Source organism: Bos javanicus, chromosome 4, assembly GCF_032452875.1.
Source record: "Bos javanicus breed banteng chromosome 4, ARS-OSU_banteng_1.0, whole genome shotgun sequence".
In the NCBI taxonomy this organism is placed as follows: Eukaryota; Metazoa; Chordata; class Mammalia; order Artiodactyla; family Bovidae; genus Bos; species Bos javanicus.
Genome location: NC_083871.1, coordinates 57,082,219 through 57,104,863, shown reverse-complemented (window position 1 = coordinate 57,104,863; position 22,645 = coordinate 57,082,219). Strand labels below are relative to the sequence as shown.

The following is a 22,645-nucleotide window of genomic DNA, read 5'->3' as shown; positions in this document are numbered from 1 at the left end:
TCACTTATTAAATGGGCTATTTTTTTACCCAGTAATTTGAAATCCATTCCTCTTCTTAGCTTCCTTTTTTATTCAAATTTTTAAATTAATAAATTCAAGCCTGTAATTGTCAGCAGGCTGTGAGACTGCCCATCATGGCAGAGGAAGAATAACATTATGCTCATAATATCATTTTATAATCATAACTCGCAAGTGCCCTTAAGTAGAAATTGAACTTCTTGGCTCAGTACTATGAAAAAGAAAACCATGTATCAACTAGATGAAAAACAAAAGATGTTATGCTTGGCAGGTATTCCAGTTCTCTTTAAGCAACACTGAATAATACTAATCATAAGACTCAGGTACTTAGGGTTGTTCTGCGGAACTAATGCTTCCTCATGGGTCTACGCAACGTAGGCCTGCCCCGCATGAGATGATCTACAGATACCATCCTGAGCCTCCTTTGTGATGGAGGAAGATCACTGGGAAGAGCTGCTCTTTACACTGTTGATGCTTAAATAAATTTTCTTATGCTTTCTGGATCAGAATTCTATGTATTCATTGAAAATTTGTTTAAGGGCTTGAGATGATTCAAAGCTCCACTTTTGAGAAAAATGGTGGTTCTATCCAAGGCATCCTGACAGACCCCAGGTAATGGAGTAGAATGAGCCTATGCCTGGGAACCAATACCAGTTGGATGCTAAATGCTCACACAGAGAAGTAAGCCTTGCTACCTGTCCTCCTGGCATTTTAAGCACATTGGTATCTCTAATCAGCAACTAAGAGTTTTAATATTATTTATACTTCTTTAGAGGAAGTCAACCCAGACTTGCCTAGAAAGTTAGTACCTACCACCCAAAAACACCCTCCAATCCACAGGTGAGATAGCCTACATTGTGAAATGTCATGTACACTCAGTCGTGTCTGACTCTCTTCAATCCCGTGGACTGTAGCTCACCAGGCTCCTCTGTCCATGGGATTTTCCAGGCAAGAATACTAGAGTGGGTTGCCATTTCCTCCTCCAGGGGATTTTCCCAACCTAGGGATCAAACCCACGTTTCTTGCGTCTCCTATATTGGTGGGTGGATCCTTTACCACTGTGCCACTTGGGAAGCCTTGTGAAATGTCATAAAGAAGTGATTTATTCTTCTAAATATTATTAGGAAGTTAATAATTACCTTAGCCCTGGCTTTTCTGTGTGAAGATTTAATGGTACACAGAGTCAAGATCACAAACATTCACATCAAGTGCCACTTACGTCTTTTGGAAAACTGTAGCTGAAGACACAGCCTGTTATATTACCCATTTCACATAAAGGGGCCGACCTTTATTTATATAAATAGATCATCTCACGTGTCTAGTCCATTTAGCTCCTCTGTGTGCTTCAGTGTTACTCTACTTGAAAATATTTTTTCTCTGTATTTTAACATCACGAATTCCTTTAAGTCACTTTTGAAGTCTACAGAATGTATGTGTCAGAAATGGAGGCACTTTAATGGTCTTATTCACCACTATATTCCCAGTTGCTAGAAGAATGTCTGCCCCATGGTCTGTGGTAGTCAATGTGCTGAACAAACAACCAGAAAATAAATGATTCAAGAAATATGCACATACATACCAAAGCACAAACAAAAATTACCCGGTGTCTTGTGCATGAACACTCATTTTACCAGCAATAATCCAAATGTAAAGAAAGTCTCTGTCATATCCTTCCTTCACTCAGTGTATCTTCACTGCACATCTGCCACATGCCAGAACCCCTCTGACTCAGCTGTTGTTCCTGAAGGGCTCCTAAACCTACCATGGTGAGTTGAGGGGTCATCAGACAACCATCTGACAATGTAATGAGGACAATGGTAAGAGATTTGTGCAGATACCTGGAAAACTCATGGACAGGCACATAGTCAGCTGGGAACACAGAGAGTAGGAACTAGGGTGTGGGGACTGTTTTCCCAAGGTTCTGGCCCAGGTGAGCCTCTGCAGATGAGGAGGAGCCAACTGTTGGGAGACAGGGGAAGCATGACGGCAGGAATGTCAAGTGGAGCTGGGGGAACCAGCAGGCAGGAAGTGACTGGGGCATTAGGTAGAGGACTGGAAATGGGATGATGTGAGGCACAAGGGCGGAGAAGGCAATGGCAATCCACTCCAGTACTCTTGCCTGGAAAATCCCATGGATGGAGGAGCCTGGTAGGCTGCAGTCCATGGGGTCACTAAGGGGTGGACACAACTGAGAGACTTCACTTTCACGCATTGGAGAAGGAAATGGCAACCCACTCCAGTGTTCTTGCCTGGAGAATCCCAGGGATGGGGGAGCCTGGTGGGCTGCCGTCTCTGGGGTCGCACAGAGTTGGACACAACTGAAGCGACTTAGCAGCAGCAGCAGAGGCATAAGGGAGGAGGCAGCCCGACATACCTGAAAGCCTGCCATTTCCACTGTTGGCAATGGGAAGCTTTTCCATGGGTTGAAGTCAGGCAGGGGTCTGGTAAGATTTGCACCTTAGACAGGTCACCCCAATGGCTGACTAGAAAATGGACTAAAGGAAGAGAAGGCCCAGGTGGGCAGGACTAGTGAGCCCAGATGAGAGCTGACAAGAGCCTGGAACAGTGTGTGGTTACAGAAATGGAGAAATGCAAAGGAGAAAGATTTTGGAGAAAATCATATACTTTAGTGCTTGATTTCATAGTTGCAACTGCTTCTGTTCTATATTTCATTATTACTAGTATTCTCTGATAATTCCTAAGGATCTCTTGTTAGGTGAATTTTCTTTTTATTGCCTACTACACTATATTTTTTTCCCCAAATGTTTGCATGCCAATTCTTGTGGCAAAAAATAGAGTAACAACCACTGAAGTTGTCATAACAAGGAACAGCTACTTACTTCTCCTTTGCTTCGTGAGAGCAGCAAATGAGACAAACAGAAAGGTGACCTTGCAAAATCTGCTTCTGGGGTCCACAGATAAGAAAGCAAGTACTGGGAATATTTTAAAAATATTAATATATTAAAATATTAAAAACCTTATTTGTAAGGTTTATCTAATCCTATCACAGCCATGGATAGGATTTCAAGGTCACCCTACAGACTTAGCCAAATACCATTATTTCAATTAAGTTTAAAAAAAATCTTTAAAATACGTGTCAGAATATGACAGAATCTAGAGATACTACTCTCAAAAATGCACTCTCTCTGCCAGCAATCAGCCAAAAGAGTATCTTTGCAGTCCGTTTTTTCTCTTTTCCAGAGTGAGGATAAGACTGTGAGTTAGTACTTCTGCCCTGTTTTTCACAACTGCCCCCAACCTCTGACTGATGTTACCTTATGCACAATGAGCTCGTGCGTGCCATCTGGAAGTGTCCTACCATCTTCCTGCATCAGGGGAACAAAGGAGAAGCCAAACAATTTCTTCTCTCCTTTCTCCTTTGCTGTAGAAGGGGGAAAAAAAAAAAAGAATCAGTTATTTCAGTGTATGCTTACATACTGTGTTCAGACACATGGATTGGGGACATGAGTGATCATGAAGAAATAGAACACTCCCCACCCCCCACCCCCCACACATATCCGCACCCTTTATACAATGAAGAGCAGCTCTTATGATGGGACTTCTGTCTACAGTGGCCACCCTCTAACCCCATAGTCCTGCCTTATAACCATAAGTTATATTCCTTGACTAATTTTCTTCAAGGGATTCACTATTTGAAATTATGTGTTTTGTTTGTTTGTTTTTTGAAGTTGTAGATTTCCTGTTTCTTCTCCTCACAACCCAGCCTCCACCCCTTCTCATAAGCACCACAGAAGGCAAGATACTTGTCTGCTTTATTTTACTCTATGCTTGGTATCTCAAAGAATGCCAAGAACATAGTAGGTTCCCAACAAATGTATGGAACATAAATGAATGAGTGAATGAATGAACTCTCCCTACAGCCACATGTATAAACAGAGACCTCTGAAAGCCACCTCCTTGGAATCAGGCACGCAGACAAACACAAACTGCAATCAATAGTTGATAAGAGCTTACTGCAGTAGTATTTGTATGCCAGAAATGAGGCAATGAGGTTTTCCAATGAAAACCCAACTGAATTACAATGGCTAGAACAAGGGTCATTGGCAACTGTTTACAGATAAGGAAACTGAGAGGTCTATCACAATGTTACCTGCTCCAGACCTCTTGTGTGCCATTCTAGTACTTTCCACCCAGCTTCAGCTTCTCCAAAAATGAAGACCGTAAGAAAGAGAATCTGGGTTGCTCAACTGGACTCTGCCCTTGTATTCAGACGTGCAGAGGAGTTGCAGGCTGGCAGCCGTCATGGGCTGGCCTGTTATTCTTGCCCACACAACTGCGGAAGTGGCGGTTTTACTTGACAGAAAAGTCCAGCTTTGGGATACAGTAAGCCCCATGCTAGAGGAGTCAGATACGGAGATCCTGAGGATCGGAAAAGAGACTCTAATAATAAACACATTATCCCCTTCCAATTGTTTCTGGCATTTAACCACAGGGATGTGGAACCCTGTGCACAGAGTAATTCTAGCTGGCTGGCTTAGATTCCTAGCATGAGGGCAGCCCTGAATTGTGATTACAGTGAAGGATTTTCTTTTTAAATCATTCATTTCAAGCCTAGAGAGAAAATGGGGAAATACCAACACTCTTCAAACAAAAGTCAGAGCAAAGATCTCTGGAAAGAGATTTATAAGTCAGTGAGTGTGCTGGGTATGGAACTTGTGATTTAGAGGGCAAGTCTTATTTAGAAATAATTTCTTAAGTTGCTTTGACTGTCTTTTTGGTGTGGTTTTCGGTATTCAATTTGGAAAGATAAAAAAAAATTCCAAGATGCATAAAATTAGCAAAGGTAAGGAACAAAGCAATAGCTTCCCTAAATTTGCCCTTGGTTATAAAATAAAAATAAATACCAAGTAAAGTTTAAAGTACATAGCCTTTTTTCCTAAGCTATTAGATCAGGATTAATGAACTAAATAGACACTTACGTATAATATGTATAGTACAATCCCCTTTTATTAATAAAACCCATGAATCTATGGATTCCACCTCTTGACTTTCCAATATGTTTCTTCTTGTAGCTCAACTTGAACAATTCTGCCCCCTGGGACCTCCAATATATCGACTAACCACTACTTACCCCTTCACTCCCACCTCCCATTTCTATGGCCCATCATTCTAATCACCTCAGTGAAAAATACCCTCAACACTCCCCCTTCCACATGTCCACTCATAACACTATACCTTGGCAGAATCCAATTTGTGGCTTATTCTATGCCTAACCTAAGCTTAATTAACGCACACTAATAGTACTTTGGCCACCTCATGCAAAGAGTTGACTCATTGGAAAAGACTCTGATGCTGGGAGGGATTGGGGGCAGGAGGAAAAGGGGACGGCAGAGGATGAGATGGCTGGATGGCATCACCGACTCAATGGACGTGAATTTGAGTGAACTCCGGGAGATGGTGACGGACAGGGAGGCCTGGCGTGCTGCGATTCATGGGGTCGCAAAGAGTCGGACATGACTAAGTGACTGAACTGAAATGAACTGAACTACAAAAGTATCCTGGGATAGGCAAACTTTCGTTTACCTAATCAGCACACTCCTCTACTTTTCTAGACAATAATTTCATCCATTCTCCTTGTCTCTGAAGACTCCAATACCTTGATACTTTCACTTTCAGCTCATGGAGAGAGAACTCCCTCACACCCTCGCATCCACCTATCACTCACCTGCATCTGCCCTCCTAGCCCGGAACTGCCCACGCTCCCACCTAAGGCTAATTTTTATCCTTGAGTCCTAGGTCCTGTGCTCCTTCCCCAACTCAAGGACACTGCTCCTACAGGTGTCCCCACTCTCTACATCATCAGGTTTTCCTCTCTACTGAATGATTTCTCCCAAACAAACATACTTTGAAAGTTCCATTTAAAAAAACAAACAACAGCAAAAACTTCCTATGACCTACTTGTTCTATAGCAACTATCTCACATCTCTGCTTACCAGTATTCCTTACAGCAAAGCTTCTTAAAAGATCTGTCTGTACTCACTGCCTGTCCTTCCTTTTCTCCATCTTACTCTGACTCCAGTCAGCTTTCAACTCCACAAATCCAAGAGAACCACCTGTCAGGTTCAATGACTTCCATGATGCCAAATCAGGAGATCATTTCTTGGTCCTTATTTTATTTATCACTGGCACCTGACACATGATCAATCCCCTTATGAAAAGCTTTCTTCATTTAGTCTCCTAGGTTCCCTTTTTCCTTGATTCTCCTTCAACCTCACTGGCTATTCCTTTTTAATCTACTTAATGACTACTTCTCACTCTCCCCAAATCTAAATGTGTCAATGACCCAAGGATCCATCCTTGGACTTCCCTTTGCTATCTAAACTTTTTACGTAGACATCTCGTCCAGTCTCATGGCTTTGAAAACCACAGATGTCTGTGATATGCTGGAGCTAACCTGTACTGGTTCATAAGAACTGACAGTATGTATCTTCCCTCAACTACAAGATCAGTGATGTCATGTTGGCAGCTTGAAACTGACCATGGTGGGAGTATTTACCCCATGGAAATCAGCAAATGCTATAATTTAGGGCTTCTCCTCCCCTCTCCATCACTCTGAGTGCTGGTTAAATATTTACAGCACACCAATGAACTACATGTTCTCATTATCAAGTTTAAGTCTCCAGCTTGGATCTCATTCAACTGTCTACTTGATGTCTTGAATATCTAATAGACTTCTCAGACTTAGCATATTTAAAATGGAATGTTTGATTTTTTCTCTCCAAACAGATTCTTCCTGTTGTCTTCCCCACTTCATTAAATGACCCCTTCACTCTGAGGCCAAAATCTTGAGATCAACCTTGAATTTTCTCCTCGCTTCACATCCAATCTGTCAATAAATCTGTATAAAAGAATCAAACCACTTAAATCTCGTACTTGGAATTCTGCAAAAGACTCCTAAATGGCTTTTCTGTTCTCATCTGGCCCACCCACAATCTATCATCCATACAGTGGGCAGACTTAACGTCAATCTAAAACCTCTAATGCTTCTTTATCACTCCAAATAAAGTCCAAAGTCCTCCTTCCCATGCCCTAAAACACAACAGAGGATCTGGTTCTGCTGCTCCCTCTCTGGTTCTCACCTCCAACTCTCTCACTGCTCATTCTGGCCTCCTTGCTATTCCTGTAAAGTGCCAATCATGTTTGAGAATGCACAGTGATATAGATATATACAAATCAAATATGAATCTGAGCCAATCAGAGGCTTTCCTGGTAACTTCACATGCCTAGGAAAGTTCCCGAGGGTTCCCTTGAGCTGTCTAAGGGCTGGATCAGCTCCTGGCTGAAAAGATAGCACATGGGTCAGGGGTGCCTAAGACCACACAAGCCCATCAGGCCTTTAATAACGCATCTCCTCTTTCTGTATAGTCTTTCTAGGCTGTGAAAGTGATGAACTGATTTTTATGAAAGTGATCACCTTAAGAAAAACCTTGTAGATTTCTACAGCTACTTTTTTTCCTCCTTCTTTTTCATCTCTTTCCATAGAGGTTATGGGTTTTTTGAGAATGGCACCATTTACCTCCCAGGATTCCATTCACCTCTATTTCTTTCTCATGGAGGTCTCTGGTTTGTGACACACTTTCTACAGACTATGCCACACTGTTGTTTCAGCTTAGTAAGCAGTACCCAACATAACAAGGCCACGGAGACACTCCATCCACTTACTGGAACAATGCCGAAACTCGAAGCGGATGTGTGCACCCCTGAATTTATCCACAGGGATAGGAAGTTTCAGCAGCTCGGACCACCTGGGGCTGTTGTTATGATAAAGCACAAAGGAGTGGTACTCGCTAGCCGGTGGCTCTCCAGAGCCGAAGGATATAAAATCCTGACAAAGGAAACATGCAGGTTAAAGACAGCTTCATTTCAAGATGATTTTGGAAGGAGCAGAACAATTGCTTTGCTGTGTCTGTGTGCTCCCAAAACAGCACTTAATGTGAAATTACTTCCTCAGTCCTCTTCGGGGCTGTTCTGCACCTGCTTCTGCGGGCAGGCTGTGTTTGGTTCATCCTGAGGCTGGTCTCCCAGGCCTAATTGCTCAAAGGTGGACCTCGGTGACACATGCTAGCTGAGCAACTGCGTGCCCAACTTGGAGTCAACTACAAAGCAAAATTCTCAACCAGCCACAGCCAAAAGCCTTCTGTGCCTTCCTATAAAACTCAGTAAGCCCCGGGGCTCCCATGAAATACTTCTTCCACAAAGGAATCTGATATGATCACCCCGATTAGCAATACTCTAATCTCCACGTCCTATTTTGGTCATAATGAAAATATGTAGGATTAAATATGGGCTCAGACACTAAAGAATGCCTGCAATGTGGGAAACCTGGGTTCAATCCCTGGCTAGGGAAGATCTCCTGGAGAAGGAGATGGCCACCCATTCCAGTATTCTTGCCTGGAGAATCCCATGGACAGAAGAGCCTGAAGAGCTACAGTCCATGGGGTCGCAAAGAGTCAGACATGACTGAGCAACTAAAAAAAAACCCCAACTCCACAAAGAAAAAGTATACCTCTCCAAAACTATAACAGATGAAAGGGAAAAAAATGAAATGGGATAAAATGCCGCATTTAAGGAGTAGCTGCTATGAGGATGTTTTTGACACAATTAATTAAACAAACTGAAAGCTTATTTCCCCTCTTTTTATGATTAAAAACAAACAAACAAACAAACTACACAGGGGTGGAGAAGAAAAATAAGATTGAAAATACTGCAAATCATAAGTTAACTGATCGCACTAAAGATGAACCCAAGGCAAGGATGTGAAATTGTTTTACCAAAAAGAATTCAGCATTAACGTACCTTCAGGGTCTGGCCACTACTCTCTACAATGAACATCGTAACTTCCACGTTTCTGGCCACACTCTTTCCTCCTTTCTCAAATTCTCCCCTTTCTATAGTGATATATAAATCATTCCGCATTTCACCTAGCAGGAGAAGAAAATTGAAACAGCATTATATATATAGTAGGAAGTATAATAGAGTGCTCTATCAAGGAAAAGTTTAGTTCATAAAAAATAGTGTTAGAGCATACAACATACAATATTTATACTTCTATAATAAGATCCTCACCCTTACTGCCAACATCCAAGGAAAGCAAAGGCCAGCCTCTGCTAGCTTGAAATTAGCAATACTGAAAACATACATTTAGGAGGGAAATAAAGGACCTGGGTAGAAAGGTGCTGTTAAGTTTCACCATTTTTCAATATTTCCTTCATTTCATTTATGAGGTGTGATTACAGAATGACAGCTGAGCAGGGGTGGTTCAAAGCAACTAGTCTCAATACTTTATAGTCAAGGCACTTAGAGAAGAAGAAATACTTAAGTGGAAGAAAATGATAGGACTGCAAAGGGTACAGTTACAATTTCAATCTTCTAAATTTCATGGACAAAATGATCTCACCCCTGGAAGAATCCAGATTAGTGCTTTACAAACACAGATGTAGAATAATTCAGTCATACAGAGACATTTGGCTTAATATTTCTTGCCACCAAGCTATAAAACAAATGAGAAAGGCCCTGGATTCAAACTGACCTAGTCTATGTACACATATATCATCTATTGTTTTTTCTCCATTGGCTATTTATGAAACTTGAATGCTTTTTCATTTTGCCCCTTTCTTACTACTGCAAGAAAAAAAAATAGAAATTGTATGCCAACTAGCAAAGAGAGGCAAACATGCTTGACAACCTGCTTTTATTTCTCCTATAAGAATTAAATTAAGGGTAGGCAATAAGTGGATACGGACATGAGAAGTAAGTCAACAACGTGTGACTAGAAAGTTTTTGAAGGTAAATACTGGCGAGGTCAGCAAGATTGAATGTACTTTTACTTAACACCGCTTCCAAACATTTGAACACTCAAAAGCAATACTGCTTTGTTCTAATTAAAAAATACAAAAAACAAAAAAAACCTCTCCTTAAGAAAGCAAATCACCAGAAGGAACAATAACCACACAAATGTACCCACATTTGGGAAATTTATCAAACTTCCTGACCGAAATGTATATAAGAAAGTACCCTCGCTTTCAAAACTATGGGGGAATACCAGTGTGCATGGCCACCTTCCTCCACAAAGGGGGACTTTTAATAGAGCATCATTTGCAAATGACTTTGCCTGACCAGGAAACAGATGGGCCACAAAAGGGAGACACTGAATAAGTTCTAAAAAAGATGAAATCTCACGCCCTCTTTAGAAAGTGTATGTAAGGAATACATTAATGGAAACAACTGATACAGTGGTCTCTGTCTTATGAATTTCTTAGTTCTCTCACGTAGCTCCTACAACCAACTTGAGAAGGCAATGAACTTGGAACTCCAGGAGAAAAGCAACATATTTCAACACACACATTTGCATGCTCTGAAAGCTTCCTTGTTTAACCATCTCAATTTTTTAAAAAATTAGGAAAATATTACCCCACAAATTTCACAAATTCTCTACAGTTTTATAACCTGATTCATTTAATTACTATATATTTATCATTAAGTTTCTATATATTTATATATATATATATTCATATATACACACATTCATTCTCAACACTATTTATTTTAACAATTCCAATGCAGAATAAATAAGCTCACAAACTATGTCTTCCAAATTCACCAGTTTCAACTCAAAACAGGCCTGCAATGCTAATGGTCTGCACATGTGCTATTTCAACAACTGTCTGAGGGGAAATTCTTGACAATACTGTTCCCATGAACAGATTTGCCAGGTAAAAAAAACAATACAAAAATCAAGGTACTTTAGAACACACCCCCCCACACACACAACAGTAGGAAAATTCCTTTGCTTCTGGAGTAGGTGACATGTGATGAGTGGTTGAGGTGACACACAGCCTATAAAACACACACTGATTAACGGGAAGTGCAGCTACAGGGCTTTTACCTTAGAAATTTCTCATAATGAGTGATCAGCCTGTCCAAACCACATGGGGATTAACTGTCCTGGAAATGAAGAGTAAGTGTTTCTTGGGAGGGGGACTTCCAATATTCATCTATTGGCAGGGCCAGTAATTCTGGCTTAAGCAAAGTGGAGAGAGGAAGGTCTGCAAGACAACCTGTTTCTCGCTGTGTGCAGGCTGGGCCCTGCAGAGGAACAGGGATGGAGGGAGAGTAAAATACCACCAGGGCCACGAAATTCTTTCTCCATGTATTCATTTAGCAAATAGACTGTGAGCACCTACTATGTGTCAGATGTTATCTTAAGTCCAGCAGACTCAGCAAAGGACAAAGCAAAAATGCCTTTGCAGCAGAGCTTAGAGTCTAGTAGGAAAAGATTTTGAACAAAGAAGTAAAACACAGAGCACCCTGAATAATGCTAAGAGCTATGGATCAAAGTGAGACAGAGAAGGGGACAGGGTGCTGACTGAGGCAGAGGGGCTGTCCCATGAGAGAAGCCCTCACTAAGAGGATGAGACATCTGTGGAAGCAAGGCTGTCTTTCCAAAGCCTTTGCTTCCCAAATGGACCCCTGCAGCTGGGTTAGCTTATAACTGAGCTGGATTCTTCTCTCTCTTCTGAGTTCAAATAAGCCTAAAGAATGTAGGGTCTCGGGAAGACTGGAATAAGGAGATCTGGATACCAACTTTCCCTGCCACTGTCTCCTGTCTGTGACATTAGTCTAGACAGGGCAAGATAAACCTTGGGCCTCACGTGTCTGTGTCACTCAAGTGGGAGGTGGTAAAGGCAGGAATAGGGGTGGGAGAGCCAGTAGCAGGGACAAGGCTGCTTTGTTGTTTCCTTTTCTGTAGAATTTCTAGAATACAACACATTCATAAATAAAAACACCTTATACACACATTGTACTTTTCTGTTCTTTAACTGCAACTGTCCCTGAAACCCTCTTTATCTTCCCCCAAACTTCTTTTAAAATTTTTATTTCGCAAAGTTTTTAGACTGAAGTAAGATTTCTCTGAAAAGAGAAAACATGACAAGAACATTTCTCCTGGATGACATTCTACATGCGTCCACCCCCCTCAGGAATCCATAGCTTGCTGTGTTCTAATACTGCAAGGTGCCATGTTTTGCCAAAATATGTCGAAGGATAAAGTTGAAACAAGTGTTAATTAAAGTCAATACACTTGAGGTTGACTCTAGAGAAAGCCAACCTAAAGGAAACTAATAAGCCCAAATGATGTTGAGAAAGCAAATCCTGGGTAATTAAGAGAGAAATCATAAGGTGAGTATGAAATGGAGTCATAGCACCAATCATGAAAAGCTACTTGCCTGACAATGTTTATTAACACTTTGCACCTCTTAAATTTATTACTCTGTAAATTTGATGTGCTTGACACTTTCCTCTGTTTCACAGGCCCTATTTCGCTGGGAAGCCTTCAAAATATCACTGTAGACAAGATAAAGATAAGGCCACAGCAGTAGGAACAAATTCAAAAAGAGTTCAGTAACTACAATCAATGGGGTTGATTTGTGGCTTATCCTCAATGGGCAACAGGCTTTTATCAGTTCTGTAAACCTTGATTCTGTCCTATGAATGCCTTGGATAAAGTCACAGAGGACGAGCTCATCACACCAAGTAAAACACTGTCCCCAGCCATAGGGACTAGTCCAGTGCCTCTTCTGTGCTAGACAATTACTGTCACTTTTGAAGCTGGAAAATAAAAGCTTCCATACTTCTTAAAAACAAAAGACTATATGTAAATGACTATAGGATTTTTGTGAACTTAGATTATGATGATGGTGCTTAGTAGTAGATAGTTACACAGTAGTCAGGTACTTTGCCAAGTGCTGTAAGTAGAATATCTCATTAAATCCTCACATAAACCTTATAACAAGGTCCTATTATTTCCATTTTACAGATAAGGAAACTGAAGTACAGAGATTAAGAAACATGTTAAGAAACATGTCCAATGTATTACCAGTATCTCTGTTTACCCATGAAAATGTAATTCAACAGGTAAGAACATTCATCAAATAAACTAGCGCAATTCAGCCTTTGCCTCCAAAACACCAATGCCCTAAACAAGGGAGATATTAGTCCCACCCTAATTGGCCAGACCTGTTGTTAAGCAATGATTTCATTTCTAGGAACGAGACAGAACATGTATGCTTCAGACCATAAACAATACAGAGAAGGCACTCATCAGTGGAGAGATGAGGGTGACAAGAAGTTAACTGAGCTTTGAAATGTTGAGGTTACAAGCAGAAAAACTCAACCCAGGGGATAGAAGGTAAAAGGAAACTAGTTCAACATGAAGGAAGTCATTTTGAGAGATGACATGAGATGTGATGATGTGATCTTGGCCATTTAAGTACTCAAGTACAGCCAAGAAACCATCCCCCGGGACCCGAGGAAGAAATTCATGCACTGGACATGTAGCTGAGCCGGATGGCCCTTTGTGTGTGTAGCAGGCACTTCCTTACCTCCCCAAAGATGTCCAGGTCCTAATCCCATGAACCTGTGAATAGGTTACCTTACATGACAAAAGGGGTTTTACAGACATGATTAAGTTGAGACTCTTATGATGGGAAAATTTTCTTTGATTATGAGAATGGGCTCAATTTAATTTCAAAGATCCTTATAAGAGGGAGGCAAAAAGTCAGAGTCAGAGAAGGAGATACGATGAGAGAATCAGAGGTTGAATGATGTGGGGCCATGAGCCAAGGAGTACAGGCCACCTCCAGGAGCTAGAAACGGCAAGGAAATGGATTCTCCTTCAGAATCATCAGAAGAAATACAGCCCTGCTAATACTGGGATATTAGCCCAGAGAGACCCGTGCAAATTTCTCACGCCCAGAACTGTAGTCCATTTGCATTGTTTTAAGCCACTCCATTTGTGCTGATCTGTTACAGCAGTCATAGGAAATGAATACAATATGCCATGCACACTTAAACTTCCATCACCTCAGGACATCTTCAAGGAGGGGACAGAGCAAGGGGCAAGGGCAAGCTTCCCAGGTCATTGAAATCAAAGCAAACCACATACATGGAAAATTTATGCATGAGATGAAAAATTAAGTTTGGATTTCTCTCATGCAGTATGCTTGAGTAAAACATAGCTGGTGTTCTTGTTTCTGTTTTATTTTAAAAGAGTACTCTGAGGTGTTGAAATTTTGAGGGGGTAGATTTTTAATTTTTTTAATTTAAATTTATTTTAATTGGAGGTTAATTATTTTACAATATTGGAGGAAATTAATTTTTTTTTATGACTATCAAACAAACACTGGCAAATGAGCAACAGCAGTCATGAGGGGCTTTCCAGGCACCAGTGCAGAGAAAAAGGAGCAGGAACAGGGTGCCCTTTATACTCTAGGACAACACACGCATCTCTGATAGTAGCAGTTGGGGAAAGTCCTACACCCACGGGCAGTGGGGCATGTCAGCTTCCTAATCTGGGGGCACCAGCCTCTCCCCCAGTGTGAACTTGGGCGGGGATCCACCCTTAGGGTGACACTATAGACTCTTAGCCTCTCTCTCTCCTTGGTCACTGTGGCATTCATTGGTTAAGAGACCACCGTCCCCTTGGTAAGGGCATGATCAGGGGGTTCAGATTTAAACAGGCCAGTTGCAACTGTGTGATGCAGAGGTCCATGACTTTGCCTGGGGGGTGGTGAATTTTAGTTAGATTTAGGATATATTTTTTAGAGAAGACCAAATCAAGTAGGTTCCCACCTCTTTCTCTAAAAGAATGATTATTTGAGGCAATTCCATCTGGTGATGTACATATCTCTTCCAGTAAGTGGTAAATAATACTAATAATATATATATATATATATATATATATTTAAAAGAATAAAACTATATATCTTTTTAAATGGGAGGCAAACATACCTACAATATTTTTCATTCCCCAGTCTTATAAATCATTATCTAGTCAACTTTGACCAAATAGAAGTTTGACTTACCTGAACTATTGCCTAAAAACAAAAAGGAGGCTTACTCTTGAAGACACTTGGAAAATAAACGTAAATCTTGAAGTCACTATCACAGCTACTATTGCTGGCAACCATTTGAAACATAGGCTCTATTAATAATTTTTAGCAAGGTCTTTTAGTCTCCAAATCTCAACCCTTCATGGCCCCATCATTCTACGACTTCCTCATAATTCCTTGTAGGACTAAGAACTTTAAAGATGTACTAAAATTGAATGCACTGGAAGGTATTAATTAGAGTGGCTCAGTGGTAAAGAATCCACCTAGCAATGCAAGAGACACAGGAGATGTGGGTTTGATCCCTAGGTCAGGAAGATCCCCTGGAGGAGGAAATGGCAACCCACTCCAGTATTCTTGCCTGGAGAATCTCATGGACAGAAGAGCCAGGTGGGCTACAGTCCATGGGGTCGCAAAGAGTTGGATGCAACTGAGCCACTGAGCACACACACACACAACAAACAGGGATAGTTTTACTGGTTGATATGTGAGAATCCATGGACAGAGGAGCCTGGTGGGCTACAGTCCATGGGGTCGCAAAGAGTCGGACATGACTAAGCGACTAAAACACACATACACACACACACACACACACACACACACACGAGAATGAGTCTCCAGGAGAGTGCGTACAGGTAGGGAAGATAAAGTATGGAGACCAGGATGACTCCATAAACTCAGAATAAGAGTGGACCCTTACGGTGGGAGGAGGGCATGGCCTGATCGCCCATGACATGCCTGACACATCAGCCGACTTTGTTCCAAAATGTCTGGCGGGTGGAAAATTACTCCTTCCTGATATTCAGCAAAGGTTCAAGCTCTGCTTGTACAGTCTGTTAAGACATTTAGAGCTTGGCTATTCAATCCTGTAACCACTGCTACACACGGCAACTGAGTCCTTGAAATGGGACTTGGCTGAAAAGAGATGTGCTGTAAAGTATAACAGTTACCAGCCTTCAAAGACTTAAGGTGAAATAGTGTAAAACAACTCATTACAAAATTTTTATATGGACTATGTATTAAAAGGATATTTTGGATGCATTGGGTTAAATAAAATATACTGTTAAAATTAATTTCATCTCTTTCTTCCTACCTTTTTTCCAAGTGGTTACTGGAAAAGTTAAAGGTACATTTGTGGCTTGTATTGTATTTCTACTGGAAAGCACTGATTGAAACATTTTCAGCGCCCTCCCTCTCATAAGCTCAGAGACCAGACCATGGAACTTTCTGCAGGGTTATTTGGTTTGTAGGTGGCAGTAATGGAGCTTCACAGAGGGAAAATTTTCTTCTTTGGAAATTCGGTAGGGCTAAGAAATAAAGTGCTGAATGACTGACCCTTAGTAACAGAGGACTTCGTGACAAGGCAGAAACAGAGGGGCAGGTTGCCTCTTTATACCAGATGACATTCCAGAGATCAACCCGTGTAAAAGACAGACCAAGAGATGAATCTCTATTTCCATGTTTTTCCCATTCCAAAAAGAGTTTGGCATTGATGACATTCTGTGACCCTCAAGAAAAGTTGTGTGTATGTTCCCATTAGTGTCCGGACCACAGATAATTCATTCTGCAGAAAGGCAGTGACTAAGTTAATGAAGGTCCTGTAGGTATAAACACATGCCTCACCCATCCTGACCTCTATCAGAACACAAAATTAACCCTGGAGGACAAGTCTAGAGAAAAAAAAAAAAACCATCACATTAGCAGACTGTCAGTACAACATTGGGATCAGAAATGCTATTCATATACGTTTTTCTCATTGAAAACTCAGCTCAAATTTTCATCAAAGCCACGAGTGAGAGAATGAAAATTAATTGGTAAGTCATAATTCTGAAAATAAAGAAAAACAAAACGACTGTTATGTTTGCCAATGTAAAACATTCCATTGAGTTGTAAAGTTGCTTTCTTTTCAGCTGTTTAAGTTTATACACACATCTCTCCTTTCTTCATCCAATTTGTAAGACTCAGAAGCCAAAGAAGAAGAAAAAAATGGAAGAAAAAGAAAGTGCTTTAAAAAAAATCTCTTGCAGTCTCAGGCACTACAGACATGTGTCTGGGAAGATTGAGTCCCTGGTCAGCACAACCCTGCCATTATCACGCGGTGCAGGGAACGGACAGAAGCAAGCCTGATTCCACAGTAAGTTCATTTCCATCATTAAAGCCAGACAAGAGCTGCGTGAGCACAGCACATCCCAGACAATTATTCAGCCAGTGAAGTGTCATGTTGCTTGATATTTTTTCCATTTCTCAATGATACTGCTCGGAGACCAAGCTGAGGAATTCTTCCAGCAGCTGGCTGCATTCTGTTCTAAAATATGTTTTTTATATTAGATTTACCCATCAATTTGCTTCCCAGTGGGATGAAATTTTTTTCTTTTCTGCTGAAGAGGAAATACTAGCTATTTATAGCAACTGAAGGAAATAATGAATGGTTCCAAGAGCCAATGGATAACATGCCATCAAGTAAACAGTGCTATAAACAGTCATTTTTGACAATAGTAACAGGAGATGCTCAGGCAGAGTGGGTCTTTAAGCTGGGTCAGGTCATCTCAGGAAACTTCCCAGGCCGTTCTCTTAGACCTCCCTGCGTGAGTGACTTCCATCAGGAGATCAAATGTCATGGCGATCAACGCCGGTCAGTTTCTGCAACATGTTAGGTCTTTATGGATAACAAGCCCACCACTAAGTCTTACAGCTGTAACAGGGGCCTCGTCTGAAGCAATATTCATGGTTCGCTTTTTACACATGGGATTTAAACAGCGACTTAAAGGATATTATTTCTAAAAATACTGTCAACAATTTGAGACTGTTTGGTTTTTCTATTTTTTTGCTCGGTTGTGTAGGGTAGGATGCAGATCCCTACGAAAGACTATTACTTGGCATTTACTTTGATAGTGTGAATCTCCTTAATCTCTACCATTTTCACTCAGAAACACTTTTTGGGATTTTCCTTTGGAGTCTCCTTTGGTTGCTAATATAGATCTGATGTACATATACAAACAGAACTAAAAATACATATGGTATTTGCATATGGCTGCTTAGTACATACATATATACCTCTGGTGGAAAATCCTCCAAGAAAGGCTAACCATTGCTTAATAAATGTTCTTATCAAAACTTGTAAGGATTTCCCCTAAGTGACTTCAATAATACTTCCCACCAAAGGGTAAAATATTTTCTGAATTCAACTTCAGTTTTCCTTCTTACTATGGTCATAATGAAAAGCAGGCATGGCCCCTACAAGTTATCCATCCTGATGTGAAAAAAATGTAAAGATTAAAAAAAAAAAAGAATTAAGTATTTCAATTTATTCTTCAGCACAGCCCATTTGAACTCTTTGAAGCTGACAGTTTGAAAACTTTCTCAAGTGCCAAAAGGAGACAAAATAGCCATATTTCATCATGTGGTTCATTCTGAGTCACTTACCAGGCATAATAATATTAGAAAAACCCAACTTCCTGGTGATGGATACTCCATGAGAAAATACTGATGAGTATTCCCTTCTGATTTGTTCAATGTCTCCATGTAAGAGTTGTAAAGAAACAGCTAAACCTAAATTAAATGAGACCAGAATTAAAAACAGAAGGATAGAAATAGCATGAACAGAAACTGAAATTGTTTCAACAAGTCCAAATCTATGGTATCATTGTTTTAAACTAAAGATTAACATTCAGACAAAATTAACAGAGTCTATAAGACAAATATCTAGAGAACACTTTTCCAACTTGACCACCTTAGTTTATCCACTTATAAAGAAGGTCCCTAGAAGCTGGAAAAAACTTGAACAGAACACTAAGAAGAGGAAGTTTGGTTGCTAGTCCCAACACCCACTTCTCCATTCCCTGCCTGACAGAAACACCCCTGCACCAAACTCATCCTTGCAAATGGCAGGGGCATTTCAGCCCTGGAAGACACTGAACTTAAAATGGGAGTTCTAATTTCTTAAAAACTCTATAAAGTCTGTAAATAATTACTTATCAAATATCATAAAGATGAGCACAAATCTAAAGACATTAAAATTCAAGGATTTTAAGGATATCCATAGAGCTGTTTCTTTTTTAAGTAAGAAAGGTCATTAAAATGAAACCAACATTGTATTCTTAATATTATATATGGTACAAACTAATAATCACATTATTTTCCACCAAGCATATATAACAAAATGCAGGCCATTTAGATAAAAGGAAATGTAGTCAGTAAAATGGTAAAAATTATTTTTTTTTGTTACCCCAATTCTAGTGACATGACCACAGTAGAATATATTCAAGACACTGAATGACACATTTTTCATACCTCATTTTTCCAAACCTCAGGCAAGAGCTAGAGAAAAAAAAATTAATGTCTTATCTTTTTTAATGTTTCCCTATTTTCAACATGCTGCTTCTCTTTTAGTTCCCTATTCCTTCTTCCATCTATTATTTTAAAACAAAGAAAAAAAAGTCCATCACTTACATTAGTGATAGAAAATGAAACCAGTCAAAGGTGACTTATATTTAAAAAAAACTTTCAAGCATCATTAACCTGAACTCAAAATGAATGTGGATGATGGAATCAAGAGGATGATCAAACCGTACTCTAAAAATCCTCCATCTACATTCTGATCACCTTTTTCACTCAATAACACCCTTACTATTGTGCCACTTGTCATTCCCAGTTCCTAACACACAGTACTACAAAGCTAATTGCCAACATACACCATAAGCCTGGCAACAATCAGGCTGGGATGAAACAAATGTAAGATATTTGCCATGCATCTAGATTAGGATCTTCCTTTCACTCCCCTTCAGCAATAAGAAGCAACAACAAAAGCAGTGCTCTGTTGGAAAAGCATTATGCTCAGAGAGAAGATGAAGCCTTTCCTGGGGTGCAAACCAAACCAGGATGAGGCATACCGAAGGGGCAGTGACGTAAGCAAAGAAGGCCAGGATGTGGCTGCATCACCGTGTCCTCTGGTGTGTGGATCTAATAGAATGTTGGTGTTGGAAAGTTGCTTTGAGAATTAGATTAAATCTGGCAGGTACTCAGGAACTTTAATTAAATCTTCATCTTATTTTTACCTAACTATCTTTTAGCTCACTCCCCACCCTCACCCCACATGAGTTGGGTGACTGAGGCGATAAAATGGAGGCACATCAGCCCTCTGAAAGCCACATGGACTGAAGCAGGGGAGAATGAGCAGTCTGGATGGTTTAATGGTGACAACTTTGATGTGGTACTGTTGGCTCCTTTTAAAACCCAGAGGCAGGCGAACGAAGATAAACTAACACATGTTATAATCCATCTGTCTCAGCAGCTATTTCTTCTTGACTCATGCTCTCCACTACCCCCACCTCATTACTGGTGTCTCTGTTCTCCTCCTACTTCTGTCCTTTTGCCTTCAAAACATTCACCCACACTGTCACCATCATCACGAACATCATCAGGGTCTGGTATTTGTACAATAGCAGTGTGTGCCAGATAGGGTATGTAATAACAGTCCCTCCTGCTGGGTAGAACACTGTTGCAGTCCTGGGGTACTATCAGCATTGCTTTCAAATACAGAATTACATGCACTAAATCCCTGAGGTCCTGTGATGTTTTGCAAGAGCAGTTCATTTTATTAGAAATTCTCATCAAAGGACCTGATCAGAGATACTAGCAACCTTATATGGTATGTATAAAGTAAGAAGAGAAAAGAACTAAACAATAATGAAAAAAAAAAACCAAAACAGATCCTGCTATTCAGGATAGAGGCTGGAGGAAGGGAAAGTGACCAGGATTCTTGTTTGGCTCTACTGGAGCCAGAATTCATTTAACCATCAGTGAATTTATACATATATATATAGTTCCCAGGTGGCTCAGTGGTAAAGAATCTGCCTGCAATGCAGGACCCACAGGAGATGCAGGTTCTATCCCTGGGCTGGGAAGATCCTCTGGAGGAGGACATGGCAACCCACTCCACTATCCCTGCCTGGAGAATCCCATGGACAGAGGAGTCTGGTGGGCTACAGTTCAAGGGTTGCAAAGAGTTGGACATAACTGACGAGACTTAGCACTCCTATGTGTGTGTGAGAGTGTGTGTGTGTGTGTGTGCTGAAACGATAAGACAATGAGAAAATAAAGGCATTCAATCAATGTGAATGTTAAAGACAACTGAACATAGGAAATAGAGAAAAAATATGTTTTCACGGAAGACATAGATGTAAGCATGAACCAAAAAAATGCCTCAATGTTCTCCAGACAGCCAGAGTCATGGAGATGAGAGAATGCAAGAGGATAGAGAGGATCCACGTAGGAGACAATGAACAGAAAGGAGCCAATGAGGCAACGAGGAAGTGATGAGGGAAAATAAATAGTATGGAGGAAAAATAGTACAAAATAGTATGGAGGAGAAAAGAAAACCAGACATTCTAGAGTTGGATGCATTCTAACATTTGGTTAGAAGATATAGCAGTCTGAAGGTTTACAAAGACACAGATGAAAGCCCAGGATAATGATTTCATTTGTTTGGCCAATTGATATCAATTTGCAGGGAGGGCAAGGTATTGTTGAAGTGACCCAATTTCTTCAGTATGAAGAACTCACAAAGAATTAAGAACTAGGAAGGTCACGTGGGCCAAAAGCTTGACCACAGTGTACTTGGCTCTTCCCAAATCATCTATTCGATTTCCATAAAAAATCACAATGCATAACAAATAAACTTCAAAGAGTGGGAAGTCAAAGAAACATGATATAATAGTGAATCCACAAGGACCAGCCCACCAAGAGCCATAGCAATATTATTTATTTTTCAATCAGGGAAACTCCTGATCCTGTTCTTCTAGTGGTTCTTAATTATGCTGACTACAATGAACAGGTTGGACAAATGACTCACTAGATAATAAGAAATACTGTATTAACATAAAGAAACTATTCTTCACTATAAAGGGGAGACTTATCAAATATTCACCCATTCTGATGACCTGAAGATTCATCCTCCCCTTTCAGAAGAGTAGCTCAAGATGTAAGGCATGTTCACAGAGCAGTATTTTCTTCCTATTCTCTTTCTTATTAGATCACTTTACTATCCTCACCTTACCCCTCTCTCTAGGGCTTCAGATCAGATCAGATCAGTCACTCAGTCGTGTCCGACTCTTTGCGACCCCGTGAATCGCAGCACGCCAGGCCTCCCTGTCCATGACCAACTCCCGGAGTTCACTTAGCCTCACGTCCATCGAGTCAGTGATGCCATCCAGCCATCTCATCCTCTGTCGTCCCCTTCTCCTGCCCCCAATCCCTCCCAGCATCAGAGTCTTTTCCAATGAGTCAACTCTTCACATGAGGTGGCCAAAGTACTGGAGTTTCAGCTTTAGCATCATTCCTTCCAAAGAAATCCCAGGGCTGATCTCCTTCAGAATGGACTGGTTGGATCTCCTTGCAGTCCAAGGGACTCTCAAGAGTCTTCTCCAACACCACAGTTCAAAAGCACCAATTCTTCGGCACTCAGCCTTCTTCACAGTCCAACTCTCACATCCATACATGACCACAGGAAAAACCATAGCCTTGACTAGACGAACCTTTGTTGGCAAAGTAATGTCTCTGCTTTTGAATATGCTATCTAGGTTGGTTTAAGCAACTTCTAAAATTCTATTGCACACTTTAACTTATTGCTATCACAATTTAAACTGTCCACCTTGGGCAAGGCAATAACTTCCAGCTTGAGAGGAAGATGAAAGGCAAGATATAAGGATGTATTAATATATGAT

At 40.6% G+C, this 22,645-nt stretch overlaps 1 protein-coding gene across 4 annotated transcripts in view; it reads right to left on the bottom strand.

The window, feature by feature from the left end:
• DOCK4 (dedicator of cytokinesis 4) overlaps nucleotides 1–22,645 on the bottom strand; it is a 481,885-nt gene that overhangs the window by 179,928 nt on the left and 279,312 nt on the right. For all 4 annotated transcript variants that reach the window (XM_061414091.1, XM_061414095.1, XM_061414093.1 and 1 more), the window contains exons 13-16: nucleotides 18,348–18,473; nucleotides 8,836–8,960; nucleotides 7,702–7,864; nucleotides 3,294–3,400 (exon numbers count right to left, since the gene is read on the bottom strand). In XM_061414091.1, the coding sequence (XP_061270075.1) occupies nucleotides 3,294–3,400; nucleotides 7,702–7,864; nucleotides 8,836–8,960; nucleotides 18,348–18,473 (521 nt within the window). The remainder of the gene's footprint in view (nucleotides 1–3,293; nucleotides 3,401–7,701; nucleotides 7,865–8,835; nucleotides 8,961–18,347; nucleotides 18,474–22,645) is intronic.